This window comes from Platichthys flesus, chromosome 7 (genome assembly GCF_949316205.1).
Source record: "Platichthys flesus chromosome 7, fPlaFle2.1, whole genome shotgun sequence".
Lineage (NCBI taxonomy): Eukaryota > Metazoa > Chordata > Actinopteri > Pleuronectiformes > Pleuronectidae > Platichthys > Platichthys flesus.
The window spans coordinates 22768791-22784793 of record NC_084951.1 but is presented as its reverse complement, the minus strand read 5'-3'; the positions used below and the strand labels follow the sequence as shown (position 1 = coordinate 22784793).

At 47.2% G+C, this 16003-nt stretch overlaps 2 protein-coding genes across 2 annotated transcripts; both read right to left on the bottom strand.

Moving 5' to 3' along the window:
• Window positions 1–1964: 1964 nt before the first annotated feature.
• LOC133957161 (GATA zinc finger domain-containing protein 14-like) lies at window positions 1965–8968 on the bottom strand. The gene is made up of 11 exons (XM_062392620.1): window positions 8957–8968; window positions 8593–8804; window positions 7701–7917; window positions 7405–7565; window positions 6525–6635; window positions 6275–6353; window positions 5809–6197; window positions 4912–5139; window positions 3658–3885; window positions 2325–2622; window positions 1965–2162 (listed from the first exon to the last, which is right to left on the bottom strand). The coding sequence occupies exons 1-11, from the start codon at window positions 8966–8968 to the stop codon at window positions 1965–1967; spliced, it is 2133 nt and encodes a 710-aa protein (XP_062248604.1).
• A 751-nt stretch (window positions 8969–9719) lies between these two features.
• LOC133957159 (mucin-2-like) lies at window positions 9720–14560 on the bottom strand. The gene is made up of 7 exons (XM_062392619.1): window positions 14523–14560; window positions 14183–14382; window positions 13541–13660; window positions 12887–13006; window positions 12024–12723; window positions 10136–10745; window positions 9720–9956 (listed from the first exon to the last, which is right to left on the bottom strand). The coding sequence occupies exons 1-7, from the start codon at window positions 14558–14560 to the stop codon at window positions 9720–9722; spliced, it is 2025 nt and encodes a 674-aa protein (XP_062248603.1).
• Between the last annotated feature and the right edge of the window lie 1443 nt (window positions 14561–16003).

Below are 16003 nucleotides of genomic sequence, written 5' to 3'. Positions count from 1 at the left end.
GCCCAGTTCATGTACTCAGCCCTTACAAAAAGAGGCACATCGATTGTCTTTAACACTCTCTCACCATTAGATTGCATTTCCTAATGAAAACATCCTGGGGAAATGATTTGGGTAAAGTGATCATGGAAGAATCTTCCTGAACAAAGCGTTTACAGTTTAGAGGAGTGCACTGGTTGGCTCTGCAAAATGTAACTAAATACAATGTGTGCATGCATTCAATGTCAGTTGCACTATCTGTCATTATAGGGAGACATACGGATACTTGTCTTTGTAATAAAAGCATCAGATCCCGTTCCAACAAGCTCTGAATATCTCATGAGATAGCCTGCAACCCTTGCACGTAAAGTGATATTATTAAACTGGAAGCTCCAACCAACTCTCTACCTATATAAGACGATATCCTCGCTTCCCAAATTTACTAAAATGTATTTTTTCATTCACTCATTTTACTCTATTTTTCTGTTTGTGTTTGGATACGTTCCTAATGTCCTTCCCACATCATATCTGACAGGAATTCGATAAAAATTGTAATCTTTTGTCATCTGCAATTTGAAGGGTCTGTGATATGTGTAGGGGTTTAGGCTCAGGTTTCTTCGAATATATCCGCCACAAAACAAGTCTTTACTTGAATAAATAAAAGGATACACTTCACATTGTGGTTTCTCATGTCAGTGACACACTCATTATGTGATAAATCTGTTACAAGACAAGCAAAAGGAGAGACTAGAGAGAGAGATTGTGATATGGGAATAGTTTAATGGAATTGAGTGAAGGGTCTTCTTTTCCACATTCCCTTTGATTTCATAAGAATGAAAACATACAGTACATACAGGTGCGATTCAAGGATAGTATCAGCACAACAGTTGCAACGACACAGTACAGTTGTTTGTATGACATGTTAATAATAAAAAATTAATAATGTTGTATATTCAAGATACATTTATTAAAGACATTTGATTAGTGATGGAAATGAAACTGTAAATGTTCATAGTTTCGTCTATAATGTGAATGATAAAGTATAAATTACAGTGGCCCTGAGAGTTCAACGAACAGCAACTTAAGAAAACACATGCAAGTTGACAAAACACATGCAAGTTGACAAAACACAAGCAAAGTAAGAAAACAACAAACATCAATTTCACAACACATTACAGAAACGCGCTGCAAATAGACACACGCGCTGCAAATAGACGAACGCGCAGCAAATAGACGAACGCGCAGCAAATAGACGAAAGCGCAGCAAATAGAGGCGACAATACAACGGAAGTGTTTCCAGAGGACAGCTAAAAGGGATGGACACAGGAGACACTAAAACGTCCAATATACCATACAATTTCGGTTCCGCACAGGGGTCGGCAACCGGCGGCTCTCGAGCCGAACGCGGCTCTTCAGCCCCTCTGCAGTGGCTGTACTGTACAGTGTTGTGCATATGTTTCGTGAACGCTCAACTTAACGAATCAGTTTACATATTATTAACGTGAACGTAACGATAAACGTGATTGAACATCACGTTCATTTTTTAAATCATCATATTTGCAGCGTGTCTATCTATTTGCAGCGCGTTTCTGTAATGTATTGTGTTGTGTTGTGAAATTGATGAAGATGTTTTCTTACTTGCTTGTGTTTTGTTGACCTGCATGTGTTTTGTCAACTTGCATGTGTTTACTTAAGTTGCTGTGCGTTGAGCTCTCAGGGCCACCGTAATAAATTGTGTTTTCAAACTATGTGTAGATAAGTGAGGCTGAAAACAAACTGTTTGTAGTTATACTAATTTGTAATAGTGACTACTTCAGTTGATAAGGATAAATATAAAAATTGAACTTGCAACTCTTTAAGGTTATTTGCATGCACTGTCTTTTTTCTTGAATTCCTCTCCCACTGGACACTTTAGGAGCACTGGTCCTGAACAGTCGTAATAAGTAGTTTTGTCTGAGGGATTGGGGAACAGCCCTGTCGTCTGTCCATTACAGGCACCTCGAACACGGCTTGTAGTAGTAGGAGTTGAGGTAGTGGGAATTGTGCTGGATGTAGGGGGAGTTGTGGGGGTGGGAGTTGGGGTCATTGTAGTTGGAGAAGTTGTTGTGGTAGTGGGAGGTGTGGTGGTAGTAGTTGGAGTAGTTGTCATGGTAGTTGGAGTTGTGGTTGTAGAAGTTGGAGTAGTTCTGGTCGTAGTGGGTGCTGTAATGGGAGATGCGGTAGTGGTAGTTGTGGTTGTAGTAGTTGGAGTTGTTGTGGAGATGGGGGTTGTGGTAGTTGTAATGGGAGTTGTGGTAGTGGAAGTAAATGTGGTAGTGATTGGTGTTGTGGATGTGGCAGTGGTTGGCGTTGTTGTTGTGGTGAGGGCTGTGGTAGTTGTAATGGGAGTTGTGGTAGTGGGAGTTTTGATTGGAGTTATGGGTGTGGCAGTGGTAGTTGTTGGCATGGTGGGGGCTATGGTAGTTTCTGTGGGAGTTGTGGTCGTGGTAGTTGAAGTAGTTGTTGTGGTTGTGGGAGTGGTTGAGGTAGTTATGATTGGAGCTGTGGTTGTAGCAGCTGGAGTTGTGGTGTGGGTTGTGGTAGTTGTAGAGGGAGTTGTAGTAGTGGAAGTAATTGTGGTAGTTGGAGTTTTGATTGGAATTGTGCCTGTAGCAGGGGTAGTTGTTGGCATTGTTGTTGTGGTAGTTTCAGGGGGAGTTGTGGTCGTGATAGTTGTTGTGGTAGTGGGAGTGGTTGTGGAAGTTGTGATTGGTGCTGTGGGTATGGTACTTGTAGCAGCTGGAGTTGTTGTTGTGGGGGTTGTGGTAGTTGTAGAGGGAGTTTTGGTAAAGGAAGTTGTGATTGGAGTCCTGGGAGTGGCAGTGGTAGTTGTTGGCGTGGTGGGGATTATAGTAGTTTCAGTGGGAGTTGTGGCTGTGGTAGTTGGAGTAGTTGTTATGGTAGTGGGAGTTGTGGTTGTAGTAGTTGGAGTTGTGGTGGTGGTGGGGGTTGTGGTAGTTGTAATGGGAGTTGTGGTAGTGGGAGTTGTGGTTGTGGTAGTTGGAGTTGTTGTGGAGGGATTTGGAGTAGTTTTTGTGGTAGTGGGAGTAGTCGTGGTAGTCTGAGAAGTTGTGGTAGCAGGAGTTGTGGTAGTGGGAGTCATTAGTGTGGCTGTGGTAGTTGTTTCGCAAGTGCTGGTTTTTTTCTTGAATTCCAGTCCAACTGGACACTTTAGGAGCACTGGTCCTGAACAGTCGAAATAAGTAGTTTTGTCTGAGGGATTGGGGAACAGCCCCGTCGTCTGTCCATTACAGGCACCTCGAACACGACTTGTAGTAGTAGGAGTTGTTGTGGTGGGGGTGCTGGTAGTTGGAGTAGTTGTTATGGTTGTAGTAGTTGTGGTTGTGGTAGTTGGAGTTGTTGTGGTGGTGGGGGTTGTGGTAGTGGGAGCTGTTGTAGAGGGAGTTGGAGTAGTTTTTGTGGTAGTGGGAGTAGTAGTTGTAGTCTGAGAAGTTGTAGTAGCAGGAGTTGTGGTAGTGGGAGTCATTAGTGTGGCTGTGGTAGTTGTTTCGCAAGTGCTGGTTTTTTTTTTGAATTCCTTTCCAACTGGACACTTTAGGAGCACTGGTCCTGAACAGTCGTAATAAGTAGTTTTGTCTGAGGGATTGGGGAACAGCCCCGTCGTCTGTCCATTACAGGCACCTCGAACACGACTTGTAGTAGTAGGAGTTGAGGTAGTGGGAGTTGTGCTGGATGTAGGGGGAGTTGTGGTGGTGGGAGTTGGGGTCATTGTAGTTGGAGAAGTTGTTGTGGTAGTGGGAGATGTGGTCGTGGGAGTTGTGGTGGTAGTAGTTGGAGTAGTTGTTATGGTAGTCGGAGTTGTGGTTGTAGTAGTTGGAGAAGTTCTGTTCATAGTGGGAGTTGTGGGTGCTGTAACGAGAGATGCGGTAGTGGTAGTTGTGGTTGTAGTAGTTGGAGTTGTTGTGGTGATGGGGGTTGTGGTAGTTGTAATGGGAGTTGTGGTAGTGGAAGTAAATGTGGTAGTGATTGGTGTTGTGGGTGTGGCAGTGGTTGGCGTTGTTGTTGTGGTGAGGGCTGTGGTAGTTGTAATCGGAGTTGTGGTAGTTGTAGTGGGAGTTGTGGTAGTGGGAATTGTGGTTGTTGTAGTGGGAGATGCGGTAGTGATAGTTGTGGTTGTTGTAGTGGTGGGGGTTGTGGTAGTTGTAATGGGAGTTGTGGTAGTGGGAGTTGTGATTGGAGTTGTGGGTGTGGCAGTGGTAGTTGTTGGCGTGGAGGGGGCTATGGTAGTTTCAGTGGGAGTTGTGGTCGTGGTAGTTGGAGTAGTTGTTGTGGTAGTGGGAGTGGTTTTGGTAGTTATGATTGGAGCTGTGGTTGTAGGAACTGGAGTTGTTGTAGTGTGGGTTGTGGTAGTTGTAGAGGGAGTTGTGTTAGTTGGAGTTTTGATTGGAATTGTGCCTGTAGCAGTGGTAGTTGTTGGCATTGTTGTTGTGGTAGTTTCAGGGGGAGTTGTGGTCGTGATAGTTGTTTTGGTAGTGGGAGTGGTTTTGGAAGTTGTGATTGGCGCTGTGGGTATGATACTTGTAGCAGTTGGAGTTGTTGTGGTGGGGGTGCTGGTAGTTGGAGTAGTTGTTATGGTTGTAGTAGTTGTGGTTGTGTTAGTTGGAGTTGTTGTAGTGGTGGGGGTTGTGGTAGTGGGAGCTGTTGTAGAGGGAGTTGGAGTAGTTTTTTTGGTAGTGGGAGTAGTCGTGGTAGTCTGAGAAGTTGTGGTAGTGGGAGTCATTGCTGTGGCTGTGGTAGTTGTTTCGCAAGTGCTGGTTTTTTTCTTGAATTCCTCTCCCACTGGACACTTTAGGAGCACTGGTCCCGAACAGTCGTAATAAGTAGTTTTGTCCGAGGGATTGGGGAACAGCCCCGTCGTCTGTCCATTGCAGGCACCTCGAACACGACTTGTAGTAGTAGGAGTTGAGGTAGTGGGAGTTGTGCTGGATGTAGGGGGAGTTGTGGTGGTGGGAGTTGGGGTCATTGTAGTTGGAGAAGTTGTTGTGGTAGTGGGAGATGTGGTCGTGGGAGTTGTGGTGGTAGTAGTTGGAGTAGTTGTTATGGTAGTCGGAGTTGTGGTTGTAGTAGTTGGAGAAGTTCTGTTCATAGTGGGAGTTGTGGGTGCTGTAACGAGAGATGCGGTAGTGGTAGTTGTGGTTGTAGTAGTTGGAGTTGTTGTGGTGATGGGGGTTGTGGTAGTTGTAATGGGAGTTGTGGTAGTGGAAGTAAATGTGGTAGTGATTGGTGTTGTGGGTGTGGCAGTGGTTGGCGTTGTTGTTGTGGTGAGGGCTGTGGTAGTTGTAATCGGAGTTGTGGTAGTTGTAGTGGGAGTTGTGGTAGTGGGAATTGTGGTTGTTGTAGTGGGAGATGCGGTAGTGATAGTTGTGGTTGTTGTAGTGGTGGGGGTTGTGGTAGTTGTAATGGGAGTTGTGGTAGTGGGAGTTGTGATTGGAGTTGTGGGTGTGGCAGTGGTAGTTGTTGGCGTGGAGGGGGCTATGGTAGTTTCAGTGGGAGTTGTGGTCGTGGTAGTTGGAGTAGTTGTTGTGGTAGTGGGAGTGGTTTTGGTAGTTATGATTGGAGCTGTGGTTGTAGGAACTGGAGTTGTTGTAGTGTGGGTTGTGGTAGTTGTAGAGGGAGTTGTGTTAGTTGGAGTTTTGATTGGAATTTTGCCTGTAGCAGTGGTAGTTGTTGGCATTGTTGTTGTGGTAGTTTCAGGGGGAGTTGTGGTCGTGATAGTTGTTTTGGTAGTGGGAGTGGTTTTGGAAGTTGTGATTGGCGCTGTGGGTATGATACTTGTAGCAGTTGGAGTTGTTGTGGTGGGGGTGCTGGTAGTTGGAGTAGTTGTTATGGTTGTAGTAGTTGTGGTTGTGTGAGTTGGAGTTTTTGTAGTGGTGGGAGCTGTTGTAGAGGGAGTTGGAGTAGTTTTGTTGGTAGTGGGAGTAGTCGTGGTAGTCTGAGAAGTTGTGGTAGTGGGAGTCATTGCTGTGGCTGTGGTAGTTGTTTCGCAAGTGCTGGTTTTTTTCTTGAATTCCTCTCCCACTGGACACTTTAGGAGCACTGGTCCCGAACAGTCGTAATAAGTAGTTTTGTCTGAGGGATTGGGGAACAGCCCCGTCGTCTGTCCATTGCAGGCACCTCGAACACGACTTGTAGTAGTAGGAGTTGAGGTAGTGGGAGTTGTGCTGGATGTAGGGGGAGTTGTGGTGGTGGGAGTTGGGGTCATTGTAGTTGGAGAAGTTGTTGTGGTAGTGGGAGATGCGGTCGTGGGAGTTGTGGTGGTAGTAGTTGGAGTAGTTGTTATGGTAGTCAGACTTGTGGTTGTAGTAGTTGGAGAAGTTCTGGTCATAATGGGAGTTGTGGGTGCTGTAACGAGAGATGCGGTAGTGGTAGTTGTGGTTGTAGTAGTTGGAGTTGTTGTGGTGATGGGGGTTGTGGTAGTTGTAATGGGAGTTGTGGTAGTGGAAGTAAATGTGGTAGTGATTGGTGTTGTGGGTGTGGCAGTGGTTGGCGTTGTTGTTGTGGTGAGGGCTGTGGTAGTTGTAATCAGAGTTGTGGTAGTTGTAGTGGGAGTTGTGGTAGTGGGAATTGTGGTTGTTGTAGTGGGAGATGCGGTAGTGATAGTTGTGGTTGTTGTAGTGGTGGGGGTTGTGGTAGTTGTAATGGGAGTTGTGGTAGTGGGAGTTGTGATTGGAGTTGTGGGTGTGGCAGTGGTAGTTGTTGGCGTGGAGGGGGCTATGGTAGTTTCAGTGGGAATTGTGGTCGTGGTAGTTGGAGTAGTTGTTGTGGTAGTGGGAGTGGTTGTGGTAGTTATTATTGGAGCTGTGGTTGTAGGAACTGGAGTTGTTGTAGTGTGGGTTGTGGTAGTTGTAGAGGGAGTTGTGGTAGTTGGAGTTTTGATTGGAATTGTGCCTGTAGCAGTGGTAGTTGTTTGCATTGTTGTTGTGGTAGTTTCAGGGGGAGTTGTGGTCGTGATAGTTGTTTTGGTAGTGGGAGTGGTTTTGGAAGTTGTGATTGGCGCTGTGGGTATGATACTTGTAGCAGTTGGAGTTGTTGTGGTGGGGGTGCTGGTAGTTGGAGTAGTTGTTATGGTTGTAGTAGTTGTGGTTGTGTTAGTTGGAGTTGTTGTGGTGGTGGGGGTTGTGGTAGTGGGAGCTGTTGTAGAGGGAGTTGGAGTAGTTTTTTTGGTAGTGGGAGTAGTCGTGGTAGTCTGAGAAGTTGTGGTAGTGGGATTCATTGCTGTGGCTGTGGTAGTTGTTTCGCAAGTGCTGGTTTTTTTCTTGAATTCCTCTCCCACTGGACACTTTAGGAGCACTGGTCCCGAACAGTCGTAATAAGTAGTTTTGTCTGAGGGATTGGGGAACAGCCCCGTCGTCTGTCCATTGCAGGCACCTCGAACACGACTTGTAGTAGTAGGAGTTGAGGTAGTGGGAGTTGTGCTGGATGTAGGGAGAGTTGTGGTGGTGGGAGTTGGGGTCATTGTAGTTGGAGAAGTTGTTGTGGTAGTGGGAGGAGTGGTCGTGGGAGTGGTGGTTGTAGTAGTTGGAGTAGTTCTGGTCATAGTGGGAGTTGTGGGTGCTGTAACGGGAGATGCGGTAGTGGTAGTTGTGGTTGTAGTAGTTGGAGTTGTTGTGGAGATGGGGGTTGTGGTAGTTGTAATGGGTGTTGTGGATGTGGAAGTGGTTGGCGTTGTTGTTGTGGTGAGGGCTGTGGTAGTTGTAATGGGAGTTGTGGTAGTGGGAGTTGTGGTAGTGGGAATTGTGGGTGTTGTAGTGGGAGATGCGGTAGTGATAGTTGTGGTTGTAGTAATGGTGGGGGTTGTGGTAGTTGTAATGGGAGTTGTGGTAGTGGGAGTTGTGATTGGAGTTGTGGGTGTGGCAGTGGTAGTTATTGGCGTGGTGGGGGCTATGGTAGTTTTAGTGGGAGTTGTGGTCGTGGTAGTTGGAATAGTTGTTGTGGTAGTGGGAGTGGTTGTGGTAGTTATGATTGGAGCTGTGGTTGTAGCAGCTGGAGTTGTTGTGGTGTGGGTTGTGGTAGTTGTAGAGGGAGTTGTGGTAGTGGAAGTAGTTGTGGTAGTTGGAGTTTTGATTGGAATTGTGCCTGTAGCAGGGGTAGTTGTTGGCATTGTTGTTGTGGTAGTTTCAGGGGGAGTTGTGGTCGTGATAGTTGTTATGGTAGTGGGAGTGGTTGTGGAAGTTGTGATTGGCGCTGTGGGTATGGTATTTGTAGCAGTTGGAGTTGTTGTGGGGGGGATGATGGTAGTTGGAGTAGTTGTTATGGTTGTAGTAGTTGTGGTTGTGGTAGTTGGAGTTGTTGTGGTGGTGGGGGTTGTGGTAGTGGGAGCTGTTTTAGAGGGAGTTGGAGTAGTTTTTTTGGTAGTGGGAGTGGTCGTGGTAGTCTGAGAAGTTGTGGTAGTGGGAGTCATTGCTGTGGCTGTGGTAGTTGTTTCGCAAGTGCCGTTTTTTTTCTTGAATTCCTCTCCCACTGGACACTTTAGGAGCACTGGTCCCGAACAGTCGTAATAAGTAGTTTTGTCTGAGGGATTGGGGAACAGCCCCGTCGTCTGTCCATTGCAGGCACCTCGAACACGACTTGTAGTAGTAGGAGTTGAGGTAGTGGGAGTTGTGCTGGATGTAGGGGGAGTTGTGGTGGTGGGAGTTGGGGTCATTGTAGTTGGAGAAGTTGTTGTGGTAGTGGGAGATGTGGTCGTGGGAGTTGTGGTGGTAGTAGTTGGAGTAGTTGTTATGGTAGTCGGAGTTGTGGTTGTAGTAGTTGTAGTAGTTCTGGTCATACTGGGAGTTGTGGGTGCTGTAACGGGAGATGCGGTAGTGGTAGTTGTGGTTGTAGTAGTTGGAGTTGTTGTGGAGATGGGGGTTGTGGTAGTTGTAATGGGAGTTGTGGTAGTGGAAGTAAATGTGGTAGTGATTGGTGTTGTGGATGTGGCAGTGGTTGGCATTGTTGTTGTGGTGAGGGCTGTGGTAGTTGTAATGGGAGTTGTGGTAGTTTTAGTGGGAGTTGTGGTAGTGGGAATTGTGGGTGTTGTAGTGGGAGTTGTGGTAGTGATAGTTGTGGTGGTGGGGGTTGTGGTAGTTGTAATGGGAGTTGTGGTAGTGGGAGTTGTTGGCGTGGTGGGGGCTATGGTAGTTTCAGTGGGAGTTGTGGTGGTGGTAGTTATGATTGGAGCTGTGGTTGTAGCAGCTGGAGTTGTGGTGTGGGTTGTGGTAGTTGTAGAGGGAGTTGTGGTAGTGGAAGTAGTTGTGGTAGTTGGAGTTTTGATTGGAATTGTGCCTGTAGCAGGGGTAGTTGTTGGCATTGTTGTTGTGCTAGTTTCAGGGGGAGTTGTGGTCGTGATAGTTGTTGTGGTAGTGGGAGTGGTTGTGGAAGTTGTGATTGGCGCGGTACTTGTAGCAGCTGGAGTTGTTGTTGTGGGGGTTGTGGTAGTTAAAGAGGGAATTTTGGTAAAGGGAGTTTTGATTGGAGTCCTGCGAATGGCAGTGGTAGTTGTTGGCGTGGTGGGGATTATAGTAGTTTCAGTGGGAGTTGTGGTTGTGGTAGTTGGAGTAGTTGTTATGGTAGTGGGAGTTGTGGTGGTGGTGGGGGTTGTGGTAGTTGTAAAGGGAGTTGTGGTAGTGGGAGTTGTAATTGGAGTTGTGGGTGTGGCAGTGCTAGTTGTTGGCGTTGTTGTTGTGGTGGGGGTTGTGATAGTTTCAGTAGGAGTTGCTGTCGTGGTAGTGGGAGTCATTGCTGTCGTTGTAGTAGTGGGAGTTGTGCTTGGAGTTGTGGTAATGGGAGTTGGTGTTGTAGTAGTTGGAGTTGATGTGGTGGGGTTTGTGGTAGTTGTAGAGGGAGTTGTTGTTATGGTAGTTGGAGTAGTTGTGGTGGTAGTGGGAGAAGGATAGTCGCACCTCTTGAGGTTTTTTTTGAAGACCAATCCCTCTGGACACCTTTGTAGGTGCGGTGCATTAGGACCACAGTTGTAAAAGGTACCTTGGTCTGAGGGATTTGGAAACAGCCCCGCTGTCACTCCATCACAGGCACCTTTACCACTATTTATAGTAGTAGGAGTTGTGGTAGTAGGAGTTGTTGTGGTAGTGGTAGCTGTGGTTGTAGTAGTTGGAGTTGTGGTAGTGATAGTTGGAGTAGTTGTGGTGGTAGCTGGAGTTGTGGGTGTTGTGGTGGGAGATGTGGTAGTTGTGGTTGTAGTAGTTGGAGTTGTTGTGGTAGTGGGAGTTGGAGTAGGTGTTGTTGTAGGGGGAGTAGATGTGGTAGTCTGAGAAGTTGTGGTAGTGGGAGGTGTGCTGGAAGTAGTGGGAGTTGTGGTGGTAGTAGTTGGAGTAGTTGTTATGGTAGTTGGAGTTGTGGTGACGGTGGGGGTTGTGGTAGTTGTAATGGGAGTCGTGGTAGCGGGAGTTGTGATTGGAGTTGTGGGTGTGGCAGTGCTAGTTGTTGGCGTTGTTGTTGTGGTGGGGGTAGTGATAGTTTTAGTGGGAGTTTTAGTTGTGGTAGTTGGAGCAGTTGTGGTGGTAGTGGGAGTTGTGGCTGTAGTAGTTGGAGTTGTGGTAATTGGAGTAGTTGTGGTGGTAGTGACAGTTGTGGGTGCAATAGTGGGAGATGCTGTAGTGTTAGTTGTGGTTGTAGTAGTTGGAGTTGTTGTGGTGATGGGGGTTGTGGTAGTTTTAATGGGAGTTGTGGTGGTGGAAGTAGTTGTGGTAGTTGGAGTTGTGATTGGAGTTGTGCGTGTGGCAGGGGTAGTTGTTGGCGTTGTTTTGGTAGTTTCAGTGGGAGTTGTGGTCGTAGTAGTTGTTATGGTAGTTGGAGTAGTTGTGGTGGTAGTGGGAGAAGGATAGTCGCACCTCTTGAGGTTTTTTATGAAGACCAATCCCTCTGGACACCTTTGTAGGTGCGCTGCATTAGGGCCACAGTTGTAAAAGGTACCTTGGTCTGAGGGATTTGGAAACAGCCCCGCTGTCACTCCATCACAGGCACCTTTACCACTATTTATAGTAGTAGGAGTTGTGGTAGTAGGAGTTGTTGTGGTAGTGGTAGCTGTGGTTGTAGTAGTTGGAGTTGTGGTAGTGATAGTTGGAGTAGTTGTGGTGGTAGCTGGAGTTGTGGGTGTTGTGGTGGGAGATGTCGTAGTTGTAGTTGTGGTTGTAGTAGTTGGAGTTGCTGTGGTAGTGGGAGTTGGAGTAGGTGTTGTGGTAGGGGGAGTAGATGTGGTAGTCTGAGAAGTTGTGGTAGTGGGAGGTGTGCTGGAGGTAGTGGGAGTTGTGGTGGTAGTAGTTGGAGTAGTTGTTATGGTAGAGGGAGTTGTGGTTGTAGTAGTTGGAGTTGTGGTGGTGGTGGGGGTTGTGGTAGTTGTAATGGGAGTCGTGGTATCGGGAGTTGTGATTGGAGTTGTGGGTGTGGCAGTGCTAGTAATTGGCGTTGTTGTTGTGGTGGGGGTTGTGATAGTTTCAGTAGGAGTTGCTGTCGTGGTAGTGGGAGTCATTGCTGTCGTTGTAGTAGTGGGAGTTGTGCTTGGAGTTGTGGTAATGGGAGTTGGTGTTGTAGTAGTTGGAGTTGATGTGGTGGGGTTTGTGGTAGTTGTAGAGGGAGTTGTTGTTATGGTAGTTGGAGTTGTTGTGGTGGTAGTGGGAGAAGGATAGTCGCACCTCTTGAGGTTTTTTTTGAAGACCAATCCCTCTGGACACCTTTGTAGGTGCGGTGCATTAGGACCACAGTTGTAAAAGGTACCTTGGTCTGAGGGATTTGGAAACAGCCCCGCTGTCACTCCATCACAGGCACCTTTACCACTATTTATAGTAGTAGGAGTTGTGGTAGTAGGAGTTGTTGTGGTAGTGGTAGCTGTGGTTGTAGTAGTTGGAGTTGTGGTAGTGATAGTTGGAGTAGTTGTGGTGGTAGCTGGAGTTGTGGGTGTTGTGGTGGGAGATGTTGTAGTTGTGGTTGTAGTAGTTGGAGTTGCTGTGGTAGTGGGAGTTGGAGTAGGTGTTGTTTTAGGGGGAGTAGATGTGGTAGTCTGAGAAGTTGTGGTAGTGGGAGGTGTGCTGGAAGTAGTGGGAGTTGTGGTGGTAGTAGTTGGAGTAGTTGTTATGGTAGAGGGAGTGGTGGTTGTAGTAGTTGGAGTTGTGGTGGTGGTGGGGGTTGTGGTAGTTGTAATGGGAGTCGTGGTAGCGGGAGTTGTGATTGGAGTTGTGGGTGTGGCAGTGCTAGTTGTTGGCGTTGTTGTTGTGGTGGGGGTAGTGATAGTTTTAGTGGGAGTTTTAGTTGTGGTAGTTGGAGCAGTTGTGGTGGTAGTGGGAGTTGTGGCTGTAGTAGTTGGAGTTGTGGTAATTGGAGTAGTTGTGGTGGTAGTGACAGTTGTGGGTGCAATAGTGGGAGATGCTATAGTGTTAGTTGTGGTTGTAGTAGTTGGAGTTGTTGTGGTGGTGGGGGTTGTGGTAGTTTTAATGGGAGTTGTGGTGGTGGAAGTAGTTGTGGTAGTTGGAGTTGTGATTGGAGTTGTGCGTGTGGCAGGGGTAGTTGTTGGCGTTGTTTTGGTAGTTTCAGTGGGAGTTGTGGTCGTAGTAGTTGTTATGGTAGTTGGAGTAGTTGTGGTGGTAGTGGGAGAAGGATAGTCGCACCTCTTGAGGTTTTTTATGAAGACCAATCCCTCTGGACACCTTTGTAGGTGCGCTGCATTAGGGCCACAGTTGTAAAAGGTACCTTGGTCTGAGGGATTTGGAAACAGCCCCGCTGTCACTCCATCACAGGCACCTTTACCACTATTTATAGTAGTAGGAGTTGTGGTAGTAGGAGTTGTTGTGGTAGTGGTAGCTGTGGTTGTAGTAGTTGGAGTTGTGGTAGTGATAGTTGGAGTAGTTGTGGTGGTAGCTGGAGTTGTGGGTGTTGTGGTGGGAGATGTCGTAGTTGTAGTTGTGGTTGTAGTAGTTGGAGTTGCTGTGGTAGTGGGAGTTGGAGTAGGTGTTGTGGTAGGGGGAGTAGATGTGGTAGTCTGAGAAGTTGTGGTAGTGGGAGGTGTGCTGGAGGTAGTGGGAGTTGTGGTGGTAGTAGTTGGAGTAGTTGTTATGGTAGAGGGAGTTGTGGTTGTAGTAGTTGGAGTTGTGGTGGTGGTGGGGGTTGTGGTAGTTGTAATGGGAGTCGTGGTAGCGGGAGTTGTGATTGGAGTTGTGGGTGTGGCAGTGCTAGTTGTTGGCGTTGTTGTTGTGGTGGGGGTAGTGATAGTTTTAGTGGGAGTTGTAGTTGTGGTAGTTGGAGCAGTTGTGGTGGTAGTGGGAGAAAGATAGTCGCACCTCTTGAGGTTTTTTATGAAGACCAATCCCTCTGGACACTTTTGCAGGTGCGCTGCATTAGGGCCACAGTTGTAAAAGGTACCTGGGTCTGAGGGATTTGGAAACAGCCCCGCTGTCACTCCATCACAGGCACCTTTACCACTATTTATAGTAGTAGGAGTTGTTGTGGTAGTGGTAGCTGTGGTTGTAGTAGTTGGAGTTGTGGTAGTGATAATTGGAGTAGTTGTGGTGGTAGCTGGAGTTGTGGGTTTTGTGGTGGGAGATGCGGTAGTTGTTGTTGTGGTTGTAGTAGTAGGAGTTGCTGTGGTAGTGGGAGTTGGAGTAGGTGTTGTGGTAGGGGGAGTAGATGTGGTAGTCTTAGAAGTTGTGGTAGTGGGAGGTGTGCTGGAAGTAGTGGGAGTTGTTGTGGTAGTAGTTGGAGTAGTTGTTATGGTAGAGGGAGTTGTGGTTGTAGTAGTTGGAGTTGTGGTGGTGGTGGGGGTTTTGGTAGTTGTAATGGGAGTTGTAGTAGCGGGAGTTGTGATTGGAGTTGTGGGTGTGGCAGTGCTAGTTGTTGGCGTTGTTGTTGTGGTGGGGGTTGTGATAGTTTCAGTGGGAGTTGTAGTTGTGGTAGTTGGAGCAGTTGTGGTGGTACTGGGAGTTGTGGTTGTAGTAGTTTGAGTAGTTGTGCTAGTCTGAGAAATTGTGGTAGCAGGAGTTGTGGTAGTGGGCGTCATTAGTGTGGCTGTGGTATTTGTTTCGCAAGTGCTGGTTTTTTTCTTGAATTCCAGTCCAACTGGACACTTTAGGAGCACTAGTCCTGAACAGTCGTAATAAGTAGTTTTGTCTGAGGGATTGGGGAACAGCCCTGTTGTCTGTCCATTACAGGCACCTCGAACACGACTTGGAGTAGTAGGAGTTTTGGTAGTGGGATTTGTGCTGGAAGTAGTGGGAGTTGTGGTCATTGTAGTTGGAGTAGTTGTTGTGGGAGTTGTGTTGGTAGTACTTGGAGTAGTTGTAATGGTAGTCGGAGTTGTGGCTGTAGTAGTTGGAGTTGTGGTAATTGGAGTAGTTGTGGTGGTAGTGAGAGTTGTGGGTGCTATAGTTGGAGATGCTTTAGTGTAGGTTGTGGTTGTAATAGTTGGAGTTGTTGTGGTGGTGGGGGGTTTGGTAGTTGTAATGGGAGTTGTGGTAGTTGGAGTTGTGATTGGAGTTGTGCGTGTGGCAGGGGTAGTTGGCATTGTTGTTGTAATGGTTTCAGTGGGAGTTGTGGTCATGGTAGTTGTTGTCCTATTGGGAGTGGTTGTGGTAGTTGTGATTGGAGCTGTGGGTGTGGTACTATTAGCAGTTGGAGTTGTGGTGGGGGTTTTGATAGTCCTAGAGGGAGTTGTGGTTATGGGAGTTGGAGTAGTTGTTGTGGTAGTGGGAATTGTGGGTGTTGTAGTGGTAGATGCGGTAGTGGTAGTTGTGGTTGTAGCAGTTGGAGTTGTTATGGTGGTGGGGGTTGTGGTAGTTGTAGTAAGAGCTGTAGTCATGGTAGTTGGAGTAGTTGTTGTGGCAGTGGGAGTAGTTGTGGTAGCAGGAGTTGTGGTAGTTGGAGTTGTGCTGGAATTAGTGGGAGTTGTGGTCGTGAGAGTTGTGTTGGTTGTAGTTGTAGTTGTGGTAGTTGTAGTAGGAGTAGTTAGAGGGGTAGTGGGAGCTGTGATTGGAGTTGTGGGTGTGGCAGTGGTAGTTGTTAGAATTGCTGTTGTGGTGGGGGTTGTGGTAGTTTCATTGGGAGTTGCTGTCATGGTAATGGGAGTCATTGCTGTGGTTGTGGTAGTGGGAGTTGTGATTGGAGTTTTGATAGTGGGAGTTGGGGTTGTAGTAGTAGGAATTGTGGTCATGGTTTGGGTTGTGGTAGGTGTAATGGGAGTTGTGGTAGTGGGAGTTGTAACTGAAGTTGTGGGTGTGGCAGTTGGAGTAGTTGTTGTGGTGGGGGTTGTGGTAGTTGTGATTGGAGTAGTGGGTGTGGCAGTGGTAGTTGTTTGCGTTGTTGTTGTGGTGGGGGTTGTGGTAGTTTCAATGGGAGTTGCTGTCGTGGTAGTTGGAGTAGTTGTTGTGGTAGTTGTGATTGGAGCTGTGGGTGTGGTAGTTGTGGTTGTAGCAGTTGGAGCTGTTGTGGTGGGGGTTGTGGTAGTTGTAGAGGGAGTTGTGGTTATGGGATTTGTAGTGGTTGTTGTGGTAGTGGGAGCGGTTGTGGTAGTAGGCGTCTTTGCTTTGGTTGTTGTAGTTGGAGTAGTTGTGGTAGTGGGAGTTGGGATTGGAGTTGTGGATATGGCAGTGGGAGTTGTTGGCGTTATTGCTGTGGTGGGGGTTGTGGTAGTTTTAGTGGGAGTTGTGGTTATTGGAGTTTGAGTAGTTGTTGTGTGAGTGGGAGCAGTTGTGGTAGTTGGAGTAATTGCTGTGGTTGTGGTAGCGGGAGTTGGGATTGTAGTTGTGGTAGTCGGGGGTGGAGTTGTAATAGTTGGAGTTGTAGTAGGGGTAGTTGGAGTAATTGTGGTGGTAGTGGGAGTAGAGGTTGTAGTAGTTGGATTAGTTGTTATGGTAGTGAGAGTTGTGGGTGTTGTAGTCGGAGATGCAGTAATGGTAGCCGTGGTTATAGTAGTTGGAGTTGTTGTGGTAATGGGAGTTGGAGTAGTTGCGGTAATGGGAGTTGGAGTAGTTGCTGTGGTAGTTGG